Source organism: Penicillium odoratum (genome assembly GCF_028828045.1).
Source record: "Penicillium odoratum strain IBT 22623 chromosome Unknown utg000005l_segment0_segment0, whole genome shotgun sequence".
Taxonomy (NCBI): Eukaryota; Fungi; Ascomycota; class Eurotiomycetes; order Eurotiales; family Aspergillaceae; genus Penicillium; species Penicillium odoratum.
The window spans coordinates 6927972-6954589 of NW_026643147.1; the positions used below are offsets into that span (position 1 = coordinate 6927972).

Below are 26618 nucleotides of genomic sequence, written 5' to 3' on the forward strand. Positions count from 1 at the left end.
GTTGCTACTATAAAACGCACAATATTGTCGACGCCTCAAAAACTGAATACGGTCCACGACGACCATTTCGTTTCGCGTTACCCAGTGGGTTTCGCATCACCTTCTTCAGTTTCTGTTGCCTCCTTTGCAGCCCTCGATCATTCCTTTAACTTTCTTTGCATCTACGACAAGATGGATAAACCATCAGAAAATCCTGTAAGAATGATATTGCGTTTGATGACCTGAAGTTTGGCAAACATTTTATCGACAACTCGAGAAATCAAGCCGCATCTATAATTTATAACCTGCAAAATCACGTCCTTATATATATCATTACCCTGCAGCAGTCATGATATGGTTCCTGTTCTATTCCTTCTATCCTCTTTTACAATGATAATATGAAACAAATTAACATGAAATTATAGGAACAAGTCGCCAAAAAGGCAAAGAAAAGAGCAAAGAAAAGAAAACAGAAAAGAGAACAGAAAAAAGTAGCTGATTGGAAGGCAAAGATGGCCAGGTGGAAGTCGAACATCAAAGCAAGGAAGGCCAGTAAAACTGGCACGGACGAGACTAGCAAAGATGAGCCTACAAATGAGGACCAAGATGGTGAAGCAGGTAAGGACACAGCTTTATTTCTTCTCCATGATCCCCTACACGCTACAAATTTCTGGATACTAGCACATGTGCAGATACCGCAAGCCCCTTTGTGACCTGAGTTACTCATTTGTATACTATTGCCGATAGTCACTTCCAGAGATTCAGTATCCAGTCAGCTGGACCTGATGGTCCCCGTGACTTTGCGGCCTCTCGATCAGCGCCGATTCTGGATTTCCGCAAGGCTTGAGGCTCTGGATGGGCGGCTTCTAATTCTGGAGGCGATTTATACAGCCTGGGCGGAGCGGTAGGCGGAGGAGAGTACTGGTCACTTCTGCAATTGTGACAAAATATTGCGGGATTGAGGTTATGAAAGAACGAGATGCCTGGGGCACCATGTGGAAATGACTGAGTGCTTCAGATGATGATCAGGGATACCCAATGAGCGAATGAAGACATCATGCTTTACTCCTAACTTTCTGTGTTTATCCCTAACCCCTGTTCAACACTGTGTTGGAAGTCCTCGTAGATGGATTCCCCAGCCTTCATCCAATCCATCAAGGTGTCTGTTTTTCTCATTGTGTGAGGTCTGTGATGGTGGTTTTCGTTCCAGAATGTCGCTCAGGGGCTGCCGTGAACGGAAAACTACGTACGTAGGTATCTCTGTAGGTAGACCATTGATATTTCGTTCTGTTTATGTTCCTTGTCCTTGATGAGGTTTGTATGTGGTCAATTATGATTTCCCAAACAGGGCGAGGCCTGACCAATCATAGCGTCGCTGGATTCGGGTGCGTCGGGTGGAGAAGGCATCAACGGTCACAGGGGGGCATTGGACAATGCGAATCGGGATGGTCTAGTAGTATTAGCATTGTCAATGTAGTCTTTCCAGTGAAGAGTTGTACTTCTTCAATAAAAGAAGAAAAAGAAAAGATATAGCAGTGAGCCGACAGCTGTTCCGAATGATCGCGGTTTTCACCGAGCGGGTTGTGTGGGCCAATCAGAACGAGGGTTTTACACCCCATTTTCCCGCGAGAAACTTGAACCTTCTGAACTTCAACTCGCATCACTTCTAGCACTTCTCCCTGCTACCAACCCCTCCCCTCCCCCCTCTTCCCGCTTTTGCGATCCAATCCCTTCCCATCCATCAACTCGTTGATCGGAGGGTTTGAATTCGACATGCTGGCCCGTACCCTCCTGCGCGTGCCCTCCCGGGCCATCGCACGCCAATCGCTCGGCAAGTCTACGGTACGCTGCCAACACCCCCAATCAGTCCCATTGAGCCTCATCGATGAGGACAATCGCTTCGCTAATCCTCGCTACGGCCATTGAAAGGTTTTTTGGCTAATTCTTTTGACAGCGTGCTTCTTCCACCGCCGCCGGTGCCGAGGCCGCTAGCTCCCCCTTCCACCTCACCCTCACTGCCTCGCTCGCAACCGCCGCGGCTGCCGGTTCCGCCGCATGGTACTACCATCTCTATGGCCAGGAGGCCTTCGCTATGACACCTGCTGAGGAGGGGTGAGTCTAATCGATGATCGAGATGACCCATATCTGGTTGCCTCCGGTGCCCCGAGCTCAGGATTGTGCGATCAGGTTATCGAGGAACGATTGAGCTAATACTTGGATTTGAATTCAGTCTTCACGCTACTCAGTACCCCTGGGTGCACCAGCGCTTCAACAAGACTTTCGACCACGCTGCGTGAGTCCCGATATGACCGGCCCAGCCACCCCCATCGAAGCTAACATTTTCATCAGTCTCCGCCGTGGTTTCCAGGTCTACCGTGAGGTCTGCGCTTCTTGCCACTCCCTGACCCGTGTTCCCTGGCGCTCAATGGTCGGTGTCATGCACACTGTTGATGAGATGAAGGCCATGGCCGAGGAGAACGAGTACGACACTGAGCCCAACAACGAGGGCGAGATCGAGAAGCGTCCCGGAAAGCTTTCCGACTACATCCCTCCCCCCTACAAGAACGACGAGGCTGCTCGTGCTTCCAACGGCGGTGCTCTGCCCCCGGATCTCAGCTTGATCATCAAGGGCCGTCACGGTGGTTGCAACTACGTCTTCAACCTGTTGACCGGTTACCCCGATGAGGCTCCCGCCGGTGCCAGCGTTGCCGAGGGCATGAACTTCAACCCCTACTTCCCCGGTACCGGTACGTGAAAATAATCAGGCCCTATCTTCGTGAATTGGTTATTAATTGAATCATAGGTATTGCTATGGGTCGTGTTCTGTTCGACGGTGTTGTCGAGTACGAGGACGGCACTCCCGCTACCACCTCTCAGATGGCCAAGGATGTTACCGAGTTCCTGAACTGGGCCGCCGAGCCCGAGATGGACGACCGCAAGAAGATGGGTGTCAAGGCCATTGTTCTCCTGACTGGTCTGACCGCCATCAGCATCTGGGTCAAGCGCTACAAGTGGGCCCCGATCAAGTCTCGCAAGATCGTGTACAGCCCTCCTATCGCCCCCCGCCGTTAAACGCCATTCAAGAAACCATATAAGTTGGAAAATGGGAGAGGTTAACGAGGATACGTGACCCATTGGGCATTTTCTATACTGTTGCCCCCCGTGTGTTATGTCGCCAGGGAGAAATCTCTTGTCATCTGTTTTTTTTTGTGTCTAGGGTTGCGGCCCTTGTTTTGTTAGAACACTCCCGGCACATGTATCTGTATCCTAGATATTCTCTTTTTTTGCCCTTCGAAAATTGTGCTGGAGGAGTCAACCGAATTTAATTTCCTTTGTGAATGCAGCTGTTTCGTTTGAATCGCCGTGCACATATGAGACTAGTATATGGGAGATCAAAAGTTGATATCTTCGGACTTTTATATTTGAGTGAATACAATATTGCAACTCCGCTCCATTATGCGCATGCCGGTGAGATTTGGTGCCTGAAATCATGCCAGATCAAGAATCATATCACAAGGACGGAATATCTTCAATAGTCCTCTCGCCATCCCCAAACAACGGCTTAAAGGTATAATCATAGCTTTTCCACATCTTAGAAAACAAGAGATTCGCCACCCCAGCCAGCCACGGCGGGATGCGTCCATCAGGACCAGCAAAGACCTTGGAAAGCTGTAGTGTCAAGAGAATAGGCGGTCCCCAGAAAGCAAGAAAGCCAACCTTTCCAATCTTCTGCCGGAAGGTAGTGATGTGATAGGAATGAATACTCGAAAGATATTCACGATATGATACAGGTAGATCATGTTCTTCACTACCAGTAATAAGCAATCCCAGGTAGCGGGCAGAAGGTTGCGCATACTCCGGGTCTGGACGCATGTGCGGCTCGATATCCCCGAATATCGAGGACGCCGGGCAAGACTTGCTTGCTGTGTAGGGTTCGATACTCTTAGATGCATATATTCTCTTCCGTTCATCATCCGCTGCCGGTGATAGAAGGGTATGTGTCTTGAAGCGCTGGGTAGTCGGGTGATCTGGGACTGGGTCCGTGGATTTGTAGTTTTCTGAGAAGGGGTAGCAGTCGACGACTACATCCCTGTATCCACGGCCGCCGCCCTCTGTCGCGATAATCTTGGCATAATCCCTCAGTGTGACCTCGTAAACAACACCGACGAGAGGTTTATGCCATTTTCGCTCGTGAAAAACAGCCCCACGTGTTTCCATTGATCGAGCCAGGAGCGACGCTTCCTCCGATAAGAACTCGCTCTCCGTGAGGAGTTTCTCGTCATCAGGAATATCGACCTCGGATTCGGAGTCTGGATCGGATGCAACATCAACATTGCGGAAATGGGTGCCTGCGAAACAGGGTTCAGCGTAGGGAATTCCTGGAAGATCGAATGTGAGACGCAGATCTGGCACCAGGACGGGGATTTTCGAGATCGGTTTGATCCCACGCATGCCCAGGAATGTCTTCGCTGCCAGATTCGACCCGTATGCGAGATACAGTACTGTTTCCTCAGAATATGCTTTCGGCAAGCCCTCCCTACTGTCCTCTTGCACTGCGATTTTCTCTGGGAGTTGAACATCCTGATCCCGGGACAAATCGAGGTTTGAAGCTCGACGGCGTTCAGCAGAGGTGGTAGGGATTGAACGGATATCGAGGTTGGCAGCTTGGTGTGGGACTGCAGGGAGGGTTGCATGGAGTCGGTCTAGAGGCTCGACCGCGCTAAATCGGCGTTCAGATGGAGAAGCGGCCTCCTCGTCGTTAGCATTTGGGGTAGAATTGGGGGTCATTTTGGGGGTCCAAATGCGATGTCAAGAATCGCCTGACAACGAGAACCTAGATAGTGGGAGAATGTTAGTCATGGGCAGATCCATGGCTATATAAATCCGGTTCTCAGGCGCTTCGATCGGCCAGATTGATGCATTTAGTCCGGGTGGACCCCATTGAGAACGAACCACAGGCATTGTTCAGCCACCTACCGCGATTATTAATCGGGGAACGGGGCAATTGGTGTACCTGACCGGGGTGTACGGAACTCCTGATGCCGAGTTCCTTTTCTAGGTTTCACTCGAGAGGCTTCCAGAAAAAATTTCAAGATTGGGGAAATGCAGTATATTTGGTAATTTCCTCGGTTTTTGAATGCACCGTTGTATAGGTTGACTGTAGAGTATGGCAGATTGTCACTTGGTGAGTTGCAAGGTAATAATAGTAGCACAACCGACAAAGATAATTGACCAACCGTGTGTGTATGATAATACAGGAAAGCGGTTAGCAAAAAACGAGCAAGCAATAGGGGTCCTCCAAATCTCAATGGTCATCTTCGTTGTGTTTCAATAACCCTGCCTTGGTCTTGTAAGCCTTGTTGCAATAAGCGTGCCGACAATGGTATTTCACTTCTAATAGATGTCGGGCGCTGATATGTTGTAAGATCTCGCTTTTCTCATCGAAGGGAGGGTGATCGCACCCTTCCCATTTGCACTGCAGCTGTTTCTTCTCACGAGGATCGATTGTTTCTCTGGGGTGGGTTGGCGTGGCTGTATGCAGTATATTTATTAGTATTGCAGATGAAGAAGAAAACTGGGTTGGTCACAATATGCATACCACCTTGTTCTTCGCTATTGTTGGTATGTTCCTGTCCACGCCCTAGCTCTTGATCACCTAGTCCCCTGGTGCCCGGGGCACTAAGATGGGGAACTGTTGCATAGAGAAGACAGAGATCTTCAGCGTCGCTATAAGGTGATAAATAGTACGTGCCAGACATCCGCAGATAGTGTGGTGGGAGCTGTCCATTTTTCATCGAGGCCGTACTAGGGACTGGAGGTTCATCAGGATGGCTGCGTATTTGAACGCGGTTTTGATTGCCAGGTATGTCGGGTTCGGATGATTGCTGTGTTGTTTCATCAAGAGAACGGGTTGACGATGGATCTATTGTGGGGTCCCAAAGATGATGAGTCGTGGAAACGAAACAAAACGACTGGAACAGGTAAGACATATTGGGCGATTTCAAATATTGTGCTGAGTTCAAAAGGAAGGTGCGAGTGGGAAGCGACATCTGGAAGGAAGAATATCAGATCTGTGTGATCCCTATTTGAGAAGCGGATGTATACCCAAATTACGACACAGTGACCACCAAAGTGATGCAAAAGTGAATGCAAAAGTGGAACCCCTTTTGCAATCAGACAAGTATCAAGCTCTCCCATACCGATTTTTTTCAACGAGCCGGAACTGGGAATCCAACATGGTGAATAACGGAGCATTACGACGGGCTAGCCGGAGTGCCAAAGGGAAAGCTCAACACTCTACAACAGAGGAGTTACCAGGTCCAAGATTGAAGATGAAGAGCACAACGGGCCCAGGAAAGTCGGAAAAGGGTCGACGAAGCACAAGAGGTCCCCAACAGAAGTTGAATTTAGCTACGCTGCCACATGTGAAAGACCCACCCCAATTGCTGCGCGAGGATGGTGCCGCTGATTCGTGCCGTGCTGCCACCAAGCACGCAATCCCGAAGGCACCACAGCAGCTCAAATCAAAAGATACTGATCCCATACTGCAGAAGCTCGATTCAGCCAAAGTGATAATCGATACGTACCACATTCGCTCAACCTCGAGAATTGGCGTTGACGTTCAACACGAAACCGTCATTGACACCAATGGTGATGTTTCAGCTGCCAAGAAAGATCGGGACAGCAAGCGGCAAATCAATGATAGTACAAGAAACGAATTTTCTAAAATTCACACTGCATTAGTCCAGCCAGAGAGCAGATTCCGGCGTCTGACACTCTCACTGCCACGGAACCCAGAGCCTCGAGGGAAGCTTTCTGCCGGGAAAAAATATACTCATCACCTCAAGACCGAAGTGGATTGGAATGAGGATCTGCGGCCAACAGACGACGAGAAGTCGACCAAAGCGAGTAGTGATGGCGAAGCAAACTTTGGTTCTACTCGAGACTCCGAATCCATGGGGGATGAAGAGAGGTCGAGTCTCAAACGAAAAGCATCAAACGCCCAAATAAATTCCGAGAAGCGGAGAAAACCTGCGAAAGGCGAAGCTAACATCAGGAGAGAAAGCAATCAGCGGGCTGAGTTGCCATTGACTTCACTGATCACGGATCCGGCCAAAACATTACAAACAAAGCCAATCGATTTCATGATAAAGGCTAAGTCGATGCCAGGTGAACAGTCACAAGAAGTTGACACACGAAATGAACTCGAAGTTGCATCGTCCGTTCCAAAGGCACACAATATTTGTCAGGATGGATCAGCTGGTCATCAACATGAGATCATTGAAATAACGAGCTCGCCAGTAGTATCTGAAACCAGCAGCTCAGACTATGGTATTGACGTGCTTAGAGGGGAGACTTACCGGGTGGTTGGAAGAAGCATTGATGGGAGAGGAAAAACTGTCGCTCAGAAGCTCGTCGATGCGCTCCATGGAGTACAGTTGCACTCTCAACTTCAGCCTGCTGTTGAGACCACCTTGCATTGTGCTCACAAAAGAGCTGGTCGGTCTTCACGCATGTCCATTCGTGATGAGTCTCAAAGCCAAGACCTGAAGGTCATCCAACAGACACAAACAAGCCTTGACATGAGACAACAAGGTCACGGATTGCCAGGAACGCTGCAAATGGCTCATGCAACAACAGTACCATTAGATATGGCGAATCCTTGCAACACCGGCGGACTCCAAATTGATACGAAGCCCCAAGGATCCTTGATTGGTGGAGACTTGGCGCACATCAAAGTTGGCAGTGATGGATTCAGTGACCGCCATGCAACTCCAAATTGTCTTCAAGCACAGCGTGAACAGGTTTCCTTAAAAAGTGTCGATCTGACGGAGGAACCTCGCCCAGGTGCCACCCAGCTCCCTGGAGATGTCCCAGAACATGACACAGATAGCTCATCGCAAAACTCACCAGAGGTAGGAAGAGAAGGTTTCACAGCTGCAATTTCCCGAGGCAGAGACCGCGGAACTCGCCATACTCCCGAATCCGAGAAGCCGCTTCTAAGCCTGCAAACCCCCATTCAAAGCAGGGTTTCGATTTTCGGGGGTCTCAAGACGGGTCCAAGAAGCAGTATAGTCGATTCAAACGGTAGCCCTAGGCGCATGCTGCAGGCGAACCTGACGGCCCACAAATCTCAAAGCCCACTTAAAGATGTCCATTTGCTCACCGATATTGAGATGCCCGACTCCAGTTCCAGTAACTACAACGAAGACTCGAATGCATCTTCTCTAGACAGCTCAGACGACGAACTGACATGGTCAAAATACCAGCGCGATATGTTCATGGAGTATGGCTTCCAAACAGCATCGATGAAGAAAAGCAGAACCCAATTGCCTCCGCCCAAGGAAAATTCCAGCACTGGTGGCAACAGTGAAGTCCCTGGCCAAAATGGAAAACAGTCATCGGCGGACCCAATCTCGACATCTTTCATTCCACCTTCAGGTGACTCGATGATACCAGAGCGAGACGCTCATGGTGTGAGTCAAAATCGGGCTGCAGAAGTCAAACCAGGCCCCAATCAGATATCCACTGAAAAGCCGCAGGCACACGACGCCCAGCATGTAGTGATGCCCTTGTCTACAGAATACTCTGGTCCCCTCCGAATGGCCCCTGAAGCTCATCAATTATCTCAATCGAATGACTCTAACCCTCAGGATTGGATTTCAGCTCTACAAAGTGCTCAAAAAAGTGCCCACGATCTGTTGTTGGAAACGAATCAAGCAAGTCAAATTGAATGCGAGGGAGCATCTTGTGCTTAGGCTAATACGATAACAGCGCTTGTCAGACCAGCTTACAGCAGAACAAGAGACGATCCGTCAGGTACTTCAAATCTATCGACAGGGATGCAATTGCATCCTCGATGATCTTTTCCACGCACAGCAAGTCCGCGTGGGACTTTACCAACAGCAGATGAAGGCGGTGAAGGAGCAACATCGACAGATTTGCCAAGAACTAGTTGAGGGTCTACAAGACCTGGATCATCGGGTGCAAGGGGGATAGTGGAACAAAGTGGGGACCACGTCATTACGCGGAGTACAGTATGGATTTTATTTTTCACATTGTTAGTCTAGGCATTTGTTAATGCGGATGCGGTGATTGGGATTGGCTCCGGTTCACCGAGTTCACCGAGGGTAATCACGTGGGGCCATTTCCCCGTTGACTCATACCATGTTGCTTTCGTTACGTTTTATTGACGGGAGAATTCTTATTTATATGGCATCCTAATTTTATTCTTGTTTCTTTCCTCAATTACTTGTTCCCACATAAAACCACCTTTCTGCTTTTTTGTCCGATCTTCCGAGCTCTCAATTCCTCACCAATTGCGTCAATCATTTTAGCCCCGCCATGTCGGTGAGTCCGCCCCTCTATGACAATATGATCTGGCCCTTGAGGAGTTATTGACCCCGACGACTCTAGTTCTTCATTGAAAACCCTAATGTGGGCAACCACAGCCACTTGGAAGACTCGCGAAGTAAGTGACCCTTCGTTCCGACCTCAATTGGAGCTGCACTAACTCCCCACATAGTTGCTGGCTACAATCCCCTCACCGCGCCCAACGTTCTCCAACATGAGATCGCCATGACAGAGAAGTCACGAAAGACTGTGCTACAGGGTCGTGATGAAGCAGTTGCAATTGTCCATGGCACCGACAAGAAGGAGCGCTTGATGGTCGTCGTTGGACCGTGCTCAATTCACGATCCGGATATGGCCCTGGAATACTGCGACCGCCTGATGAAGCTGAAGGAGAAATACACAGATGACCTGTTGATTGTTATGCGCTCTTACCTGGAGAAGCCTCGCACTACAGTTGGCTGGAAGGGTCTGATCAACGACCCGGATATCGACAACAGCTTCAAGATTAACAAGGGTTTGCGCACATCACGTCAGCTCTTCGTTGATCTGACCGACAAGGGTATGCCCATTGCCAGTGAGATGCTTGATACTATCTCTCCACAATTCTTGGCCGATTGTTTGTCCGTCGGCGCCGTCGGTGCCCGCACCACTGAGTCTCAGGTCCACCGTGAGCTGTCCTCGGGTCTGTCCTTCCCTGTCGGCTTCAAGAACGGCACGGACGGTTCACTGGATGTCGCGGTCGATGCCATTGGCTCCGTCAAGCACCCTCACCACTTCCTATCTGTTACCAAGCCTGGTGTTGTCTCCATTGTGGGCACTGTCGGTAACCCTGACTGCTTCGTGATTCTGCGCGGCGGCAAGAGGGGTCCCAACTATGATTCTGCTAGCATCGCCGATGCTAAGAGTAAGCTCGAAGCTAAGGGACTTGCACCTCGTCTAATGGTAGACTGCAGTCACGGGAACTCTGAAAAGAACCACAAGAACCAACCTAAGGTTGCTGCTGTGCTCGCTGAACAGATTGCTGCGGGTGAGACCGCTATCATGGGTGTCATGATTGAGAGTAATATCAACGAAGGTACGTCTAAATCTAATCTTAATCTTTTATTACTTTATATTAACGATTAGCAGGTGCCCAGAAGGTTCCGCCAGAGGGCAAGGCTGGCCTGAAGTACGGTGTCAGCATTACCGATGCTTGCATTAACTGGGAGGATACTGAATCTGTCCTGGAGGTTTTGGCACAGTCTGTGCGCGCTCGCCGGCAAAAATTGACCGGTAACTAAGCGATGCCAACAGCTGTTTTTTTTTCTGCTATAATGTTGTTACTATCACCTTTTAATGACACCTGGCATATGACCAGCGTACTGTGTCAGTGACCTTAGGAAAAAGTTATTGAATGATATTATTATATCTATTGCTTCTTTATTGAATTTCTTGGAATCTAATATTTGAAGACGATGGTAATATTTCTGCGTTATCGTGACTATCTTAAATACGATTGAGAGCCTCGCTTAGAGCTTCCGCATCGCTATTCTCGAATGGAGTTTTGCGCTCAAATTCCAGAATCAACTCTTTGTGCTTCTCACTCCGTGGGGAAAATTTGCACTCATAAGGTACCGGGTGACTGATAATCCCCGGCGTGAAGTCGACAGGTGGCTCAATTTCCTGGCCATCTTGCCCAATCGACTTGGTTATATTGAAGGTCGCCAACGTATTTGCGATTGTCAGAAATAGAGATGTGTCGGCAACGATGCGCCCTGGACAGAGACGTCGTCCATAGCCGAAGCTCGTGTTGTGTGGATCGGGCTCAGTATCCCGTCCCTCTTCGGCGAGATACCGTTCAGGTCGGAACTCCGATGGCTCATGATATACTGCAGGATCGTGATTGAAAGACCTGGCAAGCTCGTTAATTAATTTTTATCGCGCGGGTTGAAAGGTTGGGGAGCGAACCATATATTTGGCAGTAAGAGGGCGTTCTTCGGAATCAAGAAACCATTGATGATATCATCTTCGTCTGTTCGATGCGGAACTCCAAGTGGAGTGACAACGTGCCACCGGAGGGTTTCTTTGACGACTGCGTCGATATATGGCAGTCTTTCCCGATCTGCGACTGTGGGCAAAGTTGGTTCACCGAATACACGGTCAATCTCTTCCTGTGCTTTGCGCTGAATTTCTGGGAATAGGATCATCGCGAGGAAGAATCCTTCTAAAGCGGACACCGTCTGGTACCATGTTAGCAAGATAACGACGCACGAGACCGGGATCCTACTGTGTCAGCTCCTCCACCATATAGTGCCGCAGCGGCCCATTTCGTAATATCCTCGTCCTCTCCCTGGCTGAGCAGCTCAGATACGAATGATGTTTCGTGCGACTCCTGGCTCATTTTGTACTTTGTGAACTTGAAAGGGTGGTTGACGAGATTTGTGAGGGTTTCAAGATAATAGCGCGCTGTCTTTTTAAACCCTGCCCCTGGAGCCCACTCTGGAATGTACTTCACTGCAGCGCATTGTCAGATAGTGGATTTGCAAATGTGACTATTAGAGAACTTACATGCTGGAATCATATCTACCAGCCATGCTCCGGGAACTACAGCCAACGAGAACTGGTCGAGTGCCAAATCGGCCAAACTAACCAGAGGATCTCTCCCGTGAGGAACAATATCATACCCATAGGTGATTTTCAAAACGAATGCTCCCGCCGCACTGTTATGCTTCTTTTAGCACTGGAATTCGATCGGAGACTCTGTCAAGGGTGGTATGTCTCACGTTTTGATATGTTGTAGAAAGTCTTGCGGACAATCAAGTAAACGCCACAGGAATCGGCGAGTCTCCACAATAAGTAATTGATCAAACTTGGATGCGGATGCTCGTGTTCCGATGGTCCGGGCCATCGCACGGCGATACGTCCGAAGAAGACTTGTGTTATCCTGGCTCACAGGTGCTTTTCCCCATCCCGAGCTATCACTGATTAGCTATGGAAAAGAGCCCGTAGAAGAAAACATACAGTTCATCTGCGAAGACAAGGCGAGGGCGAGATGAATGCTTAGCCGAATTTTTTTCCAATATTTCAACCGCAAGTTGTCGATCGTTTATAATGACCACTGTTTGACCAAGGACTGTGACTGAGCTTAAAGGACCTGGAAGAAGTCAGTGACGATGCTTGTGTTCATACTGTGTTACTCAGTCACCGTAAAGCTCTTTATGCCGAAGCCAATGTTGCCATTCTTGTTTCCCTGGTGCGGGGAGATCAAGCAGGTTCCCGATTAAAGGCTTTCCTTTAGGGCCGGGAGGAAGTTGTGCGAGCTTTTGCTTTGAGGTAAATGCCCGGATGATGAAGAAAACAGCCAAAGCAGCAGTAAGAACTGCCAAGGTGGTGGATCCCATGCTATGTGGTGCAATCAGTCAACAGATTGCGCTACTTCTTAGACGCGGACTCTCCAGTTTTCAAATGATGGATTCCCCCTGAAATTCCAAGGTTGGGGAAACGTCAAAAATATCGGGGCGTCGGGGACATTTAAAGGCTCGGAGACCGATGAATAACCAGTGGTCATACTAAGATAATGAAATAGCGGAGCTACGGGGGATATACCACCTTTGGGTAGTCTCTAGGAATATCAGCTCACTGTAATCCGCCTAAACGGGTATGCACCTCGATGGGTTACATGGCGCAGCCTGTTTACAACTTCGCTAGCGTTGAGAAAGGTCGAGCCAAAAATTCAAATGTAATAAAAGACATGGGCGTGAGGATAATCTCCCTCACCTACTAGTACGCGAGTTTCACTTATCTCCAATGTGTGTTAAAAAGTTTTCATTTAGCACGGGAACAGGTTTCCTATTAGCAATCGCGCTACTAACATAGTGCAGGTAGGCGGGCCACAAGTGTGGAGCTGCTGAGGTGTCATTGCCACGGCATTTGAACCTAGCCAGGGGCTAAGAATGAATTAGGCATATGATTCTGAGCTACATGCTATGTTTTACGATCCCTGATTTGACCAGTTCCAAGGTTAAATACTCGGTCAGATCTTACATTGATACTTTGATCGAACGGAGACAGACAAACCATGCGTTCTTGGCACGAAAGGGTACACCAATCCACTCTGGTGAGTTGTCAATGACTCCCCACTTAGTAGGTAGACGGATTAGCGTTATCTAACTAACTAGCCGAGGTCAACACGTGGACAGTTACCAGTTGACATGCATGTTGATGCCTTATATATGAGGCGACAAGGCATCAATCAGGCGCTTAACAAAGATCCAGCATAATCTCATCGGAACTATTTTGTCAGATAACCTGTTACCGAAAGAAGCTTCCTCAAAGGAAGTTTAATTACATGTAAAAGAACTGTCAGCTTGAGATATAGTTCTCTCCCCAGTGATCGGCATACCGAGACCCGTTGGAGCGATTGCCGAGTCTGGAGGCTGGACCCACGGATCATTTCTCTCATCTCTTCATGAAGATTTCCTTGTCAGGCAATTTTACCACAAAGCACCAAAACCTTGGAAGTTTAATAATTCTCGACGTTCCAAGGGTTCTGTACAACTTCAATTGATCTCAATTGATTGTACCTCTTCACCCTTACAATCTTCATTAAGTGCCAGCTTCAAGTCTAGTAATTCTCTATAATGCTTTTTTTTTCTTCTGGGAAACATTTTAGTAGCTTAGCAAAAGGGGTGGGCAAAGGGGTGGGCAAAATGGTAGGCAAAAGGGTGGGCGGAATTATCAAGTACGTGACAGAAGTCGAAGATGTTTCTAATCAGGTTATTCCAATGAGAATCCAAAATTTATCAAATCCACGGTAGAAATTTTCCATATGGATAAACTGACGTGGGGGGCTTTCCCGTTAATCAAGGTACCCCCGCATTACGAGACTTGGAATACTCGATGAATTAACGCACATCAGTGTACCTCCAAAAGGGCAGAGAAATGGTCAATGCGGTGCTAGATTGTTCCTGACCCTGGTCCTCCCACGGTCTAGCCTCGACGCTAAAAATACGCAGCCAAGGCCAAGGTGTAGCCCAAATGCATGATGTCACCTGCGGAACACCCAAGATGAGGGGGGAAAAACCACCTTCCTTCCAAGATTTTTCTCTGTTCCACACCACTCCCACGGTCTTAAATTAGGCCATTCGCTCTTTAGCAATTCCAGATTTCACTGGATAAAGCTATTTGAGCTTCTAACTCATTTCGCTGTCTAGTTCGCAAGCGCTACATCGCCATGGGTTCCTCATCCCAGGTCTATCTGCTTCCTTTGAAGGATGACGGTTCCCCAGATGTGCCCGGCGGCTACATCTACTTACCACCCCCTACGGAGGCAGGTTATGTGCTGCGTTTTATCATTGAAGGGACCAGCTCAATCTGCCGGCAAGGCAGCTTATGGGTCAACATTCCTGAGGAGGGCAAGGCTTTTGATCGCCATTCGTTCCGCGAGTTCAAGTATGATCTCTCCCCTTCCGAATAGAATATCTGAGAATAGGTTGCTAAAATGAAGTAGACTGCGCCCCAATTTCAACGAGAACATACAGATCGATATTCGGGTTCCTAGCGCTGGCGCCTTTGCATACTATGCCACGTTCACCCCGTTGCCGGACTTCTCCGTTGAGGCGGTTCAAACGCCGGAACCTATCAAAAGCCCACTCTACTACATAGATGTGTCGCCAAAGCTCACATTACAAGGAAAGGACTTACCATTAAATGCCCTTTCAATCTTTTCGGTGATCTCGAAATTTATGGGACAGTACCCTATCGACTGGGATGGCCACCTCAATGGCATCAGCCAGCGGAACTACAACATGGTTCACTTCACGCCGCTCATGCAGCGTGGGGCTTCCAACTCGCCCTACAGTATTTTTGATCAGATTTCATTTGACTCCGCGCTGTTCCCCAATGGAGAGTCTGATGTCGCATCCCTTGTGTCGAAAATGGAGAAGGATTATGGTCTTTTGACCCTGACCGATGTTGTTTGGAATCACACTGCACACAATAGCAAGTGGTTGGAAGAACACCCAGAGTCTGGATACAGTGCCGAGACAGCGCCTTGGTTGGAATCTGCACTAGAGTTGGACACAGCACTGTTGAAGTTTAGCGACGACCTTGAATCTCTGGGCTTGCCGACCGAATTCAAAACCGTGGATGACTTGGTTGCTGTTATGAATGTTTTGCGCGATCAAGTAATTAAGGAGCTTCGCTTGTGGGAGTTTTACGCCCTTGACGTCAAGTCCAACGCAAAGAAAATCTTAGATGCATGGACCAGTGGAGCTGCGGACCCAGCCATTACCCAAGCTGATTACCTGCAAGGTTTCAAGAGTTTGACACCAAAGGAGCAATCACAGATTGTCCGCAATCACGGCATGGTGAATTCGAACCAACTTCGCGGAAGATTCGAGCGCGCAGTAGACCCTGCGTTTGGCGCTGCTATTCTATCAAAGTTTCACGGAGAGTTTGAAAACAACAAGTCCGTACTCCCTGAAGCCGAGGAATCTCTCTCTAGGCTCCTTGATGCCGTGAACTTGCCTCTCTACGAAGAATACGATGCGGATCTTGCTGATATCATGGATCAACTGTTTAACCGGACCAAGTATCTTCGGATCGACGATCACGGTCCAAAGCTTGGCCCTATTACCAAGGAGAGCCCGTTGATAGAGACCTACTTTACTCGACTTCCTCTCAATGAAGTCACCAAAAAGCACAACCCAAAGGCCCTTTCTCTGGCAAACAATGGCTGGATTTGGAACGCCGATGCGATGAAGGATAATGCAGGACCAAACTCCAAAGCTTATCTTCGTCGTGAAGTCATCGTGTGGGGAGACTGTGTCAAGCTCCGTTACGGAGATTCACCGAAAGACAGTCCGTTCCTCTGGGATTTCATGACCAAGTACACCCGTCTCATGGCCAAGTATTTCTCGGGCTTCCGAATCGACAACTGTCACTCTACACCGCTGGTGGTCGCAGAATATCTGCTAGATGAGGCCCGCCAAGTTCGTCCAAATCTGACCGTCTTTGCGGAGCTCTTCACAGGATCCGAGGAAGCAGATTATGTGTTTGTCAAACGCTTGGGTATCAATGCCCTCATCCGAGAGGCCATGCAGGCCTGGAGCACTGCAGAGTTGAGCCGGCTGGTCCATCGTCATGGCGGTCGCCCAATTGGTAGCTTTGATGTGGACCTACCATCCGCTGGCAGTAGCCATGCCATTGCTTCGGCAAAGTCTGGAGGTACGGATGAGCAAATCACTCACATCCGACCATCTCCTGTTCAGGCATTATTCATGGACTGCACCCATGACAACGAGGTCCCTGCACAAAAGCGCGATGCTCGGGACACTCTTCCAAACGCTGCTCTTGTCGCAATGTGTGCATCCGCGATTGGAAGTGTGATGGGCTACGATGAAGTTTACCCAAAACTTATCGACCTGGTTCACGAAACACGACTGTACGCATCGCCATTCTCCGGTGACCAGGAATTGGAAGTTGGCCCTGGAGAGGGCATTGGAAGTGTGAAGAAGCTTCTTAATGAACTCCATACCAAGATGGGGGTAGAAGGCTATGACGAGACCCATATCCACCACGACGGGGAATACATCACCGTGCACCGAGTCCACCCCAAGACCAGAAAGGGAATTTTCCTCATTGCCCATACCGCGTTCCCTGGCAATGACAATGGTGCGATCCTTGCTCCTACTCACATCACCGGTACACAGGCCAAGCACCTTGGTTCCTGGGTACTTGAAGTGAACGCAGATGACGAGACCAAGACCAAGGTTCTAGCAGATGATCAGTATCTCAAAGGACTCCCAAGTCATACAAAGGATATTGAATGTACAAATATCGAAGGGGATGGAAATGACGTGACCATCTCTGTGCTCAAAACTCTTGTACCCGGGTCTATCGCGCTTTTCGAGACTTGGATCCCTAGCGCAGAACACGCCAGTGGTCTGGATAGCTTCCTTTCTAGCGGAGCAGATGAGGCTTTCAGCGAACTCAGCTTGATTGATCTCAACTTCGTGCTCTATCGCTGTGACGCCGAGGAGAGAGATTCCAGCGACGGGCAAGATGGTGCGTACAGTATTCCCAAGCACGGATCTTTGGTCTACGCGGGTCTGCAGGGCTGGTGGAGTGTCCTGGAGGACATTATTAAATACAACAACCTCGGCCACCCACTTTGTGATCATTTACGTGAAGGCCAATGGGCCTTGGACTATCTTGTTGGACGTATGGAGAAGGTAGCCTCCAAGGAAGGTTATGTCGCACTACGCAAACCTGCCGCATGGCTTCGTGAGAAGTTCGACGCTGTTCGAGGTCTGCCGAATTTCCTACTCCCGCGCTACTTCGCAATTATCGTTCAAGTTGCCTACAATGCTGCATGGAAAGCAGGAATTCATCAGTTCAGTGACAATGTGCGCTATGGCCAGGAGTTTGTTCATCAACTGGCGATGGTCAGCGTTCAACAGACTGGCTTTGTCAACTCGGCTTCACTGTGGCCCACCAAACAGGTTCGCAGTCTGGCAGCGGGGCTGCCCCATTTCGCTGTTGATTGGGCCAGATGCTGGGGTCGCGATGTATTCATCTCCATTCGTGGTCTTTTCCTCTGCACGGGTCGCTTTGATGATGCGAAAGAGCACATTATTGCCTTTGCCAGCGTCCTAAAGCATGGCATGATTCCCAACCTACTCAGCAGCGGCAAGTTGCCTCGGTATAATTCGCGGGATTCGGTCTGGTTCTTCTTACAGGCAATCCAGGATTACACAAAAATGGCCCCGGATGGCATGAGTCTGCTGCAGGAGAAGGTGCCTCGGCGCTTTTTGCCGTATGACGATACATGGTTCCCGTTCGATGATCCTCGTGCCTACTCACAGTCTCCGACTATTCTGGAGGTCATTCAAGAGGTGTTCCAGAGACACGCCCTTGGAATGTCCTTCCGCGAGTACAATGCGGGATCGGACCTGGATATCCAGATGAAGCCCGAAGGCTTCCAAATTGATGTGAAGGTCGATTGGGACACTGGCATCATCTTTGGTGGAAGTCAGGACAACTGTGGCACGTGGCAAGACAAGATGGGTGAAAGCGTCACTGCTGGCAACAAGGGAGTTCCTGGAACTCCTCGTGATGGTGCAGCCATTGAGATCACTGGACTTCTTTACAGTGCTCTGGCTTGGGTGTCGCAACTACATGAGTCGAGTGTTTACCCACACAAGGGGGTGGACATTGGTGACGGAAAATCCATCACCTTCAAGGAGTGGGCCAGCAAGATCAAGACTAACTTTGAGCGGTGCTACTACATTCCCACAGACTCCAAGGAAGATGGTCAATACGATGTGGATGCCAACATCATTAACCGCCGTGGTATCTACAAAGACTTGTACAAGTCTGGTAAGCCTTTCGAGGACTACCAGCTTCGATCCAACTTCCCAATTGCAATGACGGTTGCCCCGGCCTTATTCACTCCCGAAAAGGCTCTGACGGCCCTTGCAATCGCCGATTCTGCCGTCGTTGGCCCCATCGGAATGGCCACCCTTGATCCGTCTGACATGAACTACCGTCCCAATTACAACAATTCCGAGGACTCCACCGACTTTGCAACTTCCAAGGGTCGCAACTACCACCAAGGTCCCGAGTGGGTTTGGCAGCGCGGTTACTTCCTTCGTGCTCTGCTCGCTTTCGACTTGCTTCGTCGCAAAACACCCGAGGAGCGCATTGAGTCCTTCCAGCAGGTCACTCGACGACTGGATGGCTGCAAGAAGGCTCTTCGTGAGAGTCCTTGGAAGGGGTTGACAGAGCTTACGAACAAAAACGGAGAGTATTGTGGCGATTCGGTATGATCTAACTCACCCTAACAAGTTTTATTGATGCTAACATAATGAAATATAGTCGCCCACACAAGCCTGGTCTGCTGGCTGCATGCTTGATCTCTACTATGACGCGGCCAAACTTTCCTAATCTTTTTCTGCTTATAGACTTAGCATATCCATGGATGACAGCGCTTAATTTTGTCTATTCCATGCATAATATATTTCTTTCCTTTTCAATCTGCATCAATTATGTCCAAGTTAAAAGGTTCCACGGGTGAAAATTTTAGTAATATTCATGGGTAAACATGCCATGAATGTTCGGTTCCGGGACGTTGGGTAGCTAGATGGCCCGATAACCATTTGAATAGGCCGATCATTGAAGCATGTTATGAAGCTCATCACACTTAATCACAGTCCAGGTGAGATATTTTAGAACGCTGAATGATAGATGTAAGTATAAAAAAACAAATCAAGATACATCATAACACAACATTGAACTGAATTACTGTATTCTTGTACAGATTGCAGTATTCACAAATGCTGAGTCAGCGACAGCGTCATTGCACAAAACGAAGGCTAGCTTGGTTAGCTCCTTTTTTGCCCTCCTTTAGACCAACCCCCGGTTTTGAACCTCCACCCTTGGCTTATACCTCCTTGTTTTACCATAGAGTTCTTTGAGTCCATTTGATTCCCACCACCCTTTAACCCCTTGCGCCACGTTCTGATGGACTAATACCTTGAGCATTCCGCGGACGACGATTCCACCCCACACTTTCAAGGCGCAAGGCGCCGTTTAATCGAAAAAGATGTCTCTAACGGCATCTGCGGCCACAACACTGTGGACAGTACTCGGCGATAACTCAAACGAGGGAGGAGAGCACCGATGGGAAGACCAGACCAAACAGCAACGTGATCTGTACACCCAATTTGTGCTCAGTTTTGCCCTTGGGTTGGGTGCTTTTTTGTCGTTCTGTGTTCTACGACCGAAATGGACGGAACTCTATGCTGCACGGCGAAAACAGAGGTCTTCCGCTTCGCGATTGCCGGAATTGCCGGATAGCTTGTTTGGATGGATTCCTGTTCTACATCGCATTACCGATGAGGAGGTGTTGCAGTCGGCTGGTTTAGATGCATACGTAGTACGTGTTAGACTTGCAAAAGTTTGGATTGGATATTTTGCTGACTCTAATATCCACATAGTTTCTGTCCTTCTTCAAATTTGCGATTCGACTCCTTCTTTACGTTTTTGTCTTCGCGGTGGCTATCATCCTACCGGTGCACTACCATTATACCGGCCAATATGGGCCTCCTGGCTGGGATAACGATGCCAACCCACCTGTTAACAATTCTATGAATGCAATCGGAGCGCTTGGGAAGGGTGATAAGGACCCAGTGCTTGACCCGGCCTACTTGTGGATATATGTCGTGTTTCCCTATGTGTTCAGCGGTTTGGCTATCTACCTGCTCCTTCAGGAAACGAATGAGATCATCCACACTCGACAAACGTATCTCGGAAGTCAAACAAGCACAACAGACCGGACAGTTCGGTTATCGGGGATTCCCCCTGAATTGAAGACCGAGGATGATATCAAATGCTTTGTGGAGGGGATACATGTTGGCAAGGTTGAGAGTGTTACTTTGTGCCGCAAATGGCGGGAACTGGATGAATTGATTGATGAACGGATGAAAATTATCCGAGGTTTAGAACGCGCATGGACAAAGCATATGGGATACAAGCGTCCACGCAGTGATGGGAACACCCTGCCACTAACTCGCCAACCGCCAGTTAGTTCAAATCGGCCTCTGGATGATGAAGATGAACGGTCTCAATTACTGTCAGGCGAAAATTCCCATGTCTCCGGCTACGCCAACGAACGGCCTCGAGTCCGTGTGTGGTACGGTCCAATGAGGTTGCGGTTTCGATCGATCGATGCCATTAATTACTATGAAGAAAAGCTGCGCAAGATCGATGAAAAGATTGAAAGTGCTCGAGAAAAAGAGTATCCTCCCACTGAGATCGCTTTCGTGACTATGCAATCTATCGCCGCCTCACAGATGCTAGTCCAGGCGATCCTCGACCCACATCCCATGCAAATGTTTGCTCGTCTTGCCCCAGCACCGGCTGATGTCATTTGGAAGAACACCTACGTCTCACGTAGCCGACGAATGACCCAGTCTTGGTTTATCACGGTTGTTATCGGTTTCCTCACCGTTTTCTGGTCAGTTCTTCTGCTGCCAATTGCTACTTTGCTGGACCTGCAGACGTTGCACAAGATTGTGCCGTCTCTCGCAGAACTTCTCTCCGAACACCCCATCGTAAAGTCCTTGGTTCAAACAGGTTTGCCTACATTGGCATTCTCTCTTTTAACCGTGGCAGTTCCATATCTCTATGAATGGCTCTCCAACAATCAAGGAATGATGTCCCGTGGAGATGTTGAATTGTCTATCATCTCGAAGAACTTCTTCTTCTCCTTCTTCAACCTGTTCCTCCTCTTCACCGTCTTTGGAACAGCATCTGGTTTCTATGGTCTCTGGGAGCACCTGCGTGACGCCTTTAAAGATGCCCAAACTGTTGCCTTGGCTTTGGCCACCTCGCTAGAAAGTCTGGCCCCATTCTACATCAATCTGTTGATGCTTCAAGGTCTGGGTCTGTTTCCTTTCAGACTCCTCGAGTTTGGCAGCGTCGCCCTGTACCCCTTGCGTTTCCTCGGGGCACGGACCCCCCGGGAATATGCGGAATTGTCAACGCCTCCACAGTTCAGCTACGGTTTCTCCATCCCGCAGACCATCCTCATTCTGATCATTTGTATTGTCTACAGCGTGTTCCCCAGTTCCTGGCTCATTTGCTGTTTCGGGCTAGTGTATTTCGTCATCGGCAAATTCATCTACAAGTACCAGTTGCTCTACGCGATGGATCACCAGCAACACTCGACAGGACGAGCTTGGCCTATGATCTGCAACCGAGTCTATGTTGGCTTGGTCATGTTCCAGCTGGCCATGATCGGTGTATTGGCTCTCCGCCAGAGCATCACTCGCCCATTGCTCCTGGTGCCTCTGTTGGGTTTCACTGTGTGGTTCAGCTACTGGTTCTCGCGGACATATGAGCCGTTGATGAAGTTCATCGCTCTTAAAAGTATTAACCGAGAGCAGCCCGGTGGCGGGGAGGTCTCTCCCTCTCCTTCTGCCACATTCTCGCCGCCTTCTGGGTTGGAGCGCGATGCGCTGCCTATTCAGATGGGTGGGCGAGAACTGGAGAACCGGTTAAAAAAGTACGTTCATCCGAATTTGATCGTACCGCTGCATGATGCATGGATCCCGGGCCGCAATCCTTATGGCAACGGTCAATATTTGGATCAATCCATTGAGTCGTTGAACAATGTTTCCGTTTGACCTGATTGCCCCCTTTAATTATCGCATGACTTCTGTTTCTTGTTCCTTGTTTCATATCTTATTGTTTTACGATGATACACGACCGTGATACCTCGATCGCATTCCTACTTGTTGATAATCTCTCGCTTAATCACAATACCCATGGAATTTCCGGCGCTTTGTTCATAATCATTCTCTCGCTTCATTTGCTTCATTTGATTTTCATTTTATCTCTCTTTTTTCTGAATAGAAACATGTACAGTGGCAGGTTGGACTGGTATGGACTTTGTAATTCTAGATCTTCCTTCTATTTGCAGCTCATGTGAACATTAACATTCCTTTCATCCGAAGCGAACGTGGCAATTGCCATGTCATCAATGATTATTTTATTTAACTTGATTTTGTGGATGATCCATAAAGGCAGAACTTGAATCGGCCTGGGTCGCGGAATAATATAAGTAGAATTCCTAGATCGAAAGTATCGTGACTAGAAAAGATCTTTTGATTCTTTGATCATTTTATCTTCTAATATTTTTATCTTCTAATCTTTGATTTTTTAATCTTTTAAACTTTCACATTTTCATCTTCTCATCTCTAAGCGAGTTCGCGTGCATAAGGAATGAATGCTTCTGGAATCCCCCAAGGGGCCCACATGGAGATAATCACACATTCCACGGCCTTGCGGTAAGCATCACAACAATGCTGCCCCGTGCCTCTCCCTCGACTTATGAGACAGAATAAACGAACATCAAAATAAAAGCGATCAACCTGTCAGTGGTTCAGAAGTATCGTGCTAGTGCATGCATAGTACATACTGTGGAGTCGTACAGTGTACTGCATCCGGAAACGTCACATTCTTGACTTCCTAATTCCCATACGGAATGCACAGCAGAATTACGCTTTTCAAGTTTCTTTGTGCCCCATGTGCACAAACTGTCAGAGACGATCAGTTGCCTTTTTCATTCCCATTCCACTCCCGTCAGCTAGTCTACGCGGAATCCCTGACTCGTCCATCGCCGATGTGTGGCGATCTTATGCTTTGACGGGGGTCCACCATCAACGTGGCTCGTGGCTTATGTCTCATAAAATGGCAAATGAGAGTTGAAGTTCCAGTTCAAGTTTCTCCCTTGGTTTCTGAATCTGAGTCTGATGTATATGATTCCTTTTATGCACAACAAAAACCCTTGCCTCGTCCAATTTCCCGTTTTCTCTCAATCCACCGCTTTCAGTTCTTTAATCCATACGACCTTGGGGCATATTTTGGTCGGGAATACTACCATGCCTTTTGCTGGATAAGATCTGGCTGGATCTGATCGGACTAGTACCACTTTATTTGGGATATCCCGATCGTTCCGTATCTAATCCTATACCGGTCGATCTCAGATCTGCTTTTAGATCAACATTCCCATTTGTGGTTTTGGGTTTGATCTACCGATTTACTTTCAACTTCATCGCCACATTGCGATATCTGGAAAGGTCAGGGTCAGGGAACTTTGAATGACAAACATCTTGGTTTATGAGTGGTGACGGAATGCCGGCTTTGAGGTCGCGGAGCAAACGCTTTGCACAGACGTCAGAGCCTGCTTCACAAGAAAAGGGAAATAGTACGAAAATCAACCAGTCAACGTCAATCGTTACAAATTTGTCCAGCAGGACTGAAGAAATCACAGATCTCGTGCACCATGACTATACCAAGGTTTCAGTCTCATCCGCTGCGAATATCACACCTGCGGAGATTCTATTGCAAATCTACTCCCTGTTGACACCCCGGGAGTTTGACAATGCGCGACGAACTTGCTCCCAATGGATGAGAGTCAGCTTGAATGCAGATTTGTTGGAGACCATGTTGAAGCGAGCAGGCTGGTGGGAAGCATGGCAGCAAGATAGAATAACACGACGGCTTTACCGTCCATCCAGCTATGAGAGTCGAGTCTGGAGGATGAGCAAACGATTTGCGACAGAGTGTTTGCTGTCCGGGAGAAGAGAGACTAAGAAACTGGCTTTTGTCGCAACGGGATCTGTCGATTTCTCGCGGCTTGCTAGCGGCTTGCAAAGGCCAAAACCCCGTGGAGCTGTAGCCTCCCTGGACCGAAATCTTCATAGCACCTCGACATTCAACGTCAGCAGCTGTGGCAGGTTTCTTTTGACTACGGCAGGCTGCGTGGTTTATGTCTTCCATCTCCTCGATAGAAGATCCAGATCCATGTCTTCGACAGAGCTTGCGGATTCCAATGTGATACCGATAACCGGTATCTCTTGTCAGTTTGAAGTATTATCGGCGACAATTGATACAACTGTATCTCCGTTTGTCATCGCTGCCTTATTACGCAATCGAGCTGGTATGGTCTGCGACTTGGACATATCAAACATCGCCGATGTTGCATCCACTGCTGGCTCAGTGGATGTATCGGAATCCTTGTCATCCAAACCATCCAAGCATAATCTATACTCGATGCCGGCCAGCAATTCAACTCCACACTACTTCTATGATGTTTGCTCAGAAGACCACCCTCCACGAACAATCGCCCTATGTCCAGGTCGTCGGTGCGTGGCTTTCGGTTGTGCAGGAGGCATCGAAATACACTGGGTCGACGAAGAAACCCAGAAAGACCAACGTCGACATTTTCCCATGTCCCAGCCATCCGAAATCCTACACTTCCTACCAAACTCGCCCAAAATACCGACAGAAATGCGCCTTATCTCTTCACTCGCAGGTCCCGGCGTCCACGAGTGCGCATGTCGACAATCCCCATACCCCGACCATCCCAAGAAATGCCAATTCAACTTCCCCGGCGACTCAAGATCAACTCGCAATCCCCCAAACACCCCATCTCTCAGCCTCGTCCGCGCAACACACTGCCACCACTACCGCGCCATGCCCATAAATGACGGCTACCACATCATCTTCATCGAACCACGCACTGGCCTCCTCTGCATCGGATCCGACGCCCCAATCGGCGGCCCAACAAGTCTCACCCGCGCCTTCGTCTGCATCCCTCCCAACAAAGACCAAGACCAAACGAACAGGCCCCGCGTCCCAACTGCCTTCGCCGTCGCCTCAGATCTACGCTGGGGCCTCCGCGTCGTAGCCGCATACCAAGATCGCTTAGTCCTCTACTCAATCCCCTTGGACATCCTAACAATCATCCGCAAAGAGCGCGAGCGCCAACAGGATGGTATAATGGGAGATGATCCAGCACTCACAGCATCCTCCTCCGAGCCCCGTCAACGCCGCGACAATCTCTTCCAGCATGAAAACGGAGACTGGGAATTTCTCCTGAGTGCACGCTCCAAACCACCCGCTACGATGTGGCCGTTCAAAACGCATGGTATGGAAATCGGCTACATGGACAATATCGTCGAACTCGCTCTACAGTCCTCAAATGGAGGTGCACGCATCTGGGCCTTTGATTCATCTGGCCATGCACGGATATTCGATATCAATACATTCACGTCATCCCAGTCACAATCTAAGTCCAAGTTCAAGTCCCCAACGGCCCTCCCAATGAAACAAGCCACCATAGCCTCAGACGGCAGTATCATATCTGCGTTAATAGCCGAGCGAACCACAAGTTCCGTACCCGTGTCCATGGCCGGGGATGGAGCCGGAGCTAGAGCCGGATCTCGGAAACGCAAGGCATCAGCACTAGATGAATTTGTGGGGCGATATGGTACAAGTCGATATGTGCCATATAGAAGCTTGGATGGTCTACAACCTGTCAATGCGCTTCGAATTCAAGAGGAAGACTTTTCTCTGCGAAGACCTTCCTTTGCGGCTTGTATTGTTGATTTCAGGATTCCTGAGCTTGGGATGAGGGATGGGGGGTGGGAATGAAAGTTGACTTGGAACCTTGAGACGTCATTTGTTTCATTGATGGATATCTTCTCCGCTATGACGTGGTGTGGAGTTGTATCAATGTTTGGGTGGAGTGGTTGTGTACATTACGGCTTTGCTTGAACATAATAAATTATACATACCATCGATCGATTCAACCTGGATAAACTTTGAGCTTCCAGATACATGTATCATGTGCCGACTATTTCTGTTGGGAATGACTGACTTTATTATATCCGTGGATTTGTTGTGGCGAGAAAGTTCTTCACCAGGATAAGGTTCTATATACCTAACGAGATCTA

The 26618-nt window shown here is 48.8% G+C and overlaps 10 protein-coding genes across 10 annotated transcripts; 7 read left to right on the top strand and 3 right to left on the bottom strand.

The window, feature by feature from the left end:
* Positions 1-491: 491 nt before the first annotated feature.
* Positions 492-887, top strand: N7520_008174 (uncharacterized protein; the record flags this gene model as incomplete). The annotated part of the gene is made up of 2 exons (XM_057142108.1): positions 492-597; positions 727-887. The coding sequence occupies 2 exons, from the start codon at positions 492-494 to the stop codon at positions 885-887; spliced, it is 267 nt and encodes an 88-aa protein (XP_056996114.1).
* A 648-nt stretch (positions 888-1535) lies between these two features.
* On the top strand, positions 1536-3051 carry N7520_008175 (ubiquinol--cytochrome-c reductase catalytic subunit CYT1; the record flags this gene model as incomplete). Its single annotated transcript, XM_057142109.1, has 6 exons — positions 1536-1564; positions 1650-1821; positions 1934-2091; positions 2210-2272; positions 2329-2726; positions 2783-3051. The coding sequence occupies 6 exons, from the start codon at positions 1536-1538 to the stop codon at positions 3049-3051; spliced, it is 1089 nt and encodes a 362-aa protein (XP_056996115.1).
* Positions 3052-3489: 438 nt separating this feature from the next.
* Positions 3490-4767, bottom strand: N7520_008176 (uncharacterized protein; the record flags this gene model as incomplete). The annotated part of the gene is made up of 1 exon (XM_057142110.1): positions 3490-4767. The coding sequence occupies one exon, from the start codon at positions 4765-4767 to the stop codon at positions 3490-3492; it is 1278 nt and encodes a 425-aa protein (XP_056996116.1).
* Positions 4768-5284: 517 nt separating this feature from the next.
* On the bottom strand, positions 5285-5969 carry N7520_008177 (uncharacterized protein; the record flags this gene model as incomplete). The annotated part of the gene is made up of 2 exons (XM_057142111.1): positions 5285-5511; positions 5579-5969. The coding sequence occupies 2 exons, from the start codon at positions 5967-5969 to the stop codon at positions 5285-5287; spliced, it is 618 nt and encodes a 205-aa protein (XP_056996117.1).
* A 246-nt stretch (positions 5970-6215) lies between these two features.
* N7520_008178 (uncharacterized protein) lies at positions 6216-8979 on the top strand (the record flags this gene model as incomplete). The annotated part of the gene is made up of 2 exons (XM_057142112.1): positions 6216-8730; positions 8765-8979. The coding sequence occupies 2 exons, from the start codon at positions 6216-6218 to the stop codon at positions 8977-8979; spliced, it is 2730 nt and encodes a 909-aa protein (XP_056996118.1).
* Positions 8980-9324: 345 nt separating this feature from the next.
* On the top strand, positions 9325-10613 carry N7520_008179 (3-deoxy-7-phosphoheptulonate synthase; the record flags this gene model as incomplete). Its single annotated transcript, XM_057142113.1, has 4 exons — positions 9325-9330; positions 9397-9451; positions 9506-10408; positions 10462-10613. The coding sequence occupies 4 exons, from the start codon at positions 9325-9327 to the stop codon at positions 10611-10613; spliced, it is 1116 nt and encodes a 371-aa protein (XP_056996119.1).
* Positions 10614-10818: 205 nt separating this feature from the next.
* Positions 10819-12713, bottom strand: N7520_008180 (cytochrome P450; the record flags this gene model as incomplete). The annotated part of the gene is made up of 7 exons (XM_057142114.1): positions 10819-11224; positions 11281-11552; positions 11600-11826; positions 11881-12032; positions 12096-12287; positions 12334-12466; positions 12518-12713. The coding sequence occupies 7 exons, from the start codon at positions 12711-12713 to the stop codon at positions 10819-10821; spliced, it is 1578 nt and encodes a 525-aa protein (XP_056996120.1).
* A 1832-nt stretch (positions 12714-14545) lies between these two features.
* N7520_008181 (putative glycogen debranching enzyme Gdb1) lies at positions 14546-19260 on the top strand (the record flags this gene model as incomplete). Its single annotated transcript, XM_057142115.1, has 3 exons — positions 14546-14763; positions 14822-19136; positions 19192-19260. The coding sequence occupies 3 exons, from the start codon at positions 14546-14548 to the stop codon at positions 19258-19260; spliced, it is 4602 nt and encodes a 1533-aa protein (XP_056996121.1).
* Positions 19261-19918: 658 nt separating this feature from the next.
* N7520_008182 (putative DUF221 domain protein) lies at positions 19919-22502 on the top strand (the record flags this gene model as incomplete). The annotated part of the gene is made up of 2 exons (XM_057142116.1): positions 19919-20251; positions 20313-22502. 2 exons carry the CDS (start codon positions 19919-19921, stop codon positions 22500-22502), a joined length of 2523 nt encoding a protein of 840 aa, XP_056996122.1.
* Positions 22503-24012: 1510 nt separating this feature from the next.
* Positions 24013-26316, top strand: N7520_008183 (uncharacterized protein; the record flags this gene model as incomplete). Its single annotated transcript, XM_057142117.1, has 1 exon — positions 24013-26316. The coding sequence occupies one exon, from the start codon at positions 24013-24015 to the stop codon at positions 26314-26316; it is 2304 nt and encodes a 767-aa protein (XP_056996123.1).
* Positions 26317-26618: the final 302 nt, after the last annotated feature.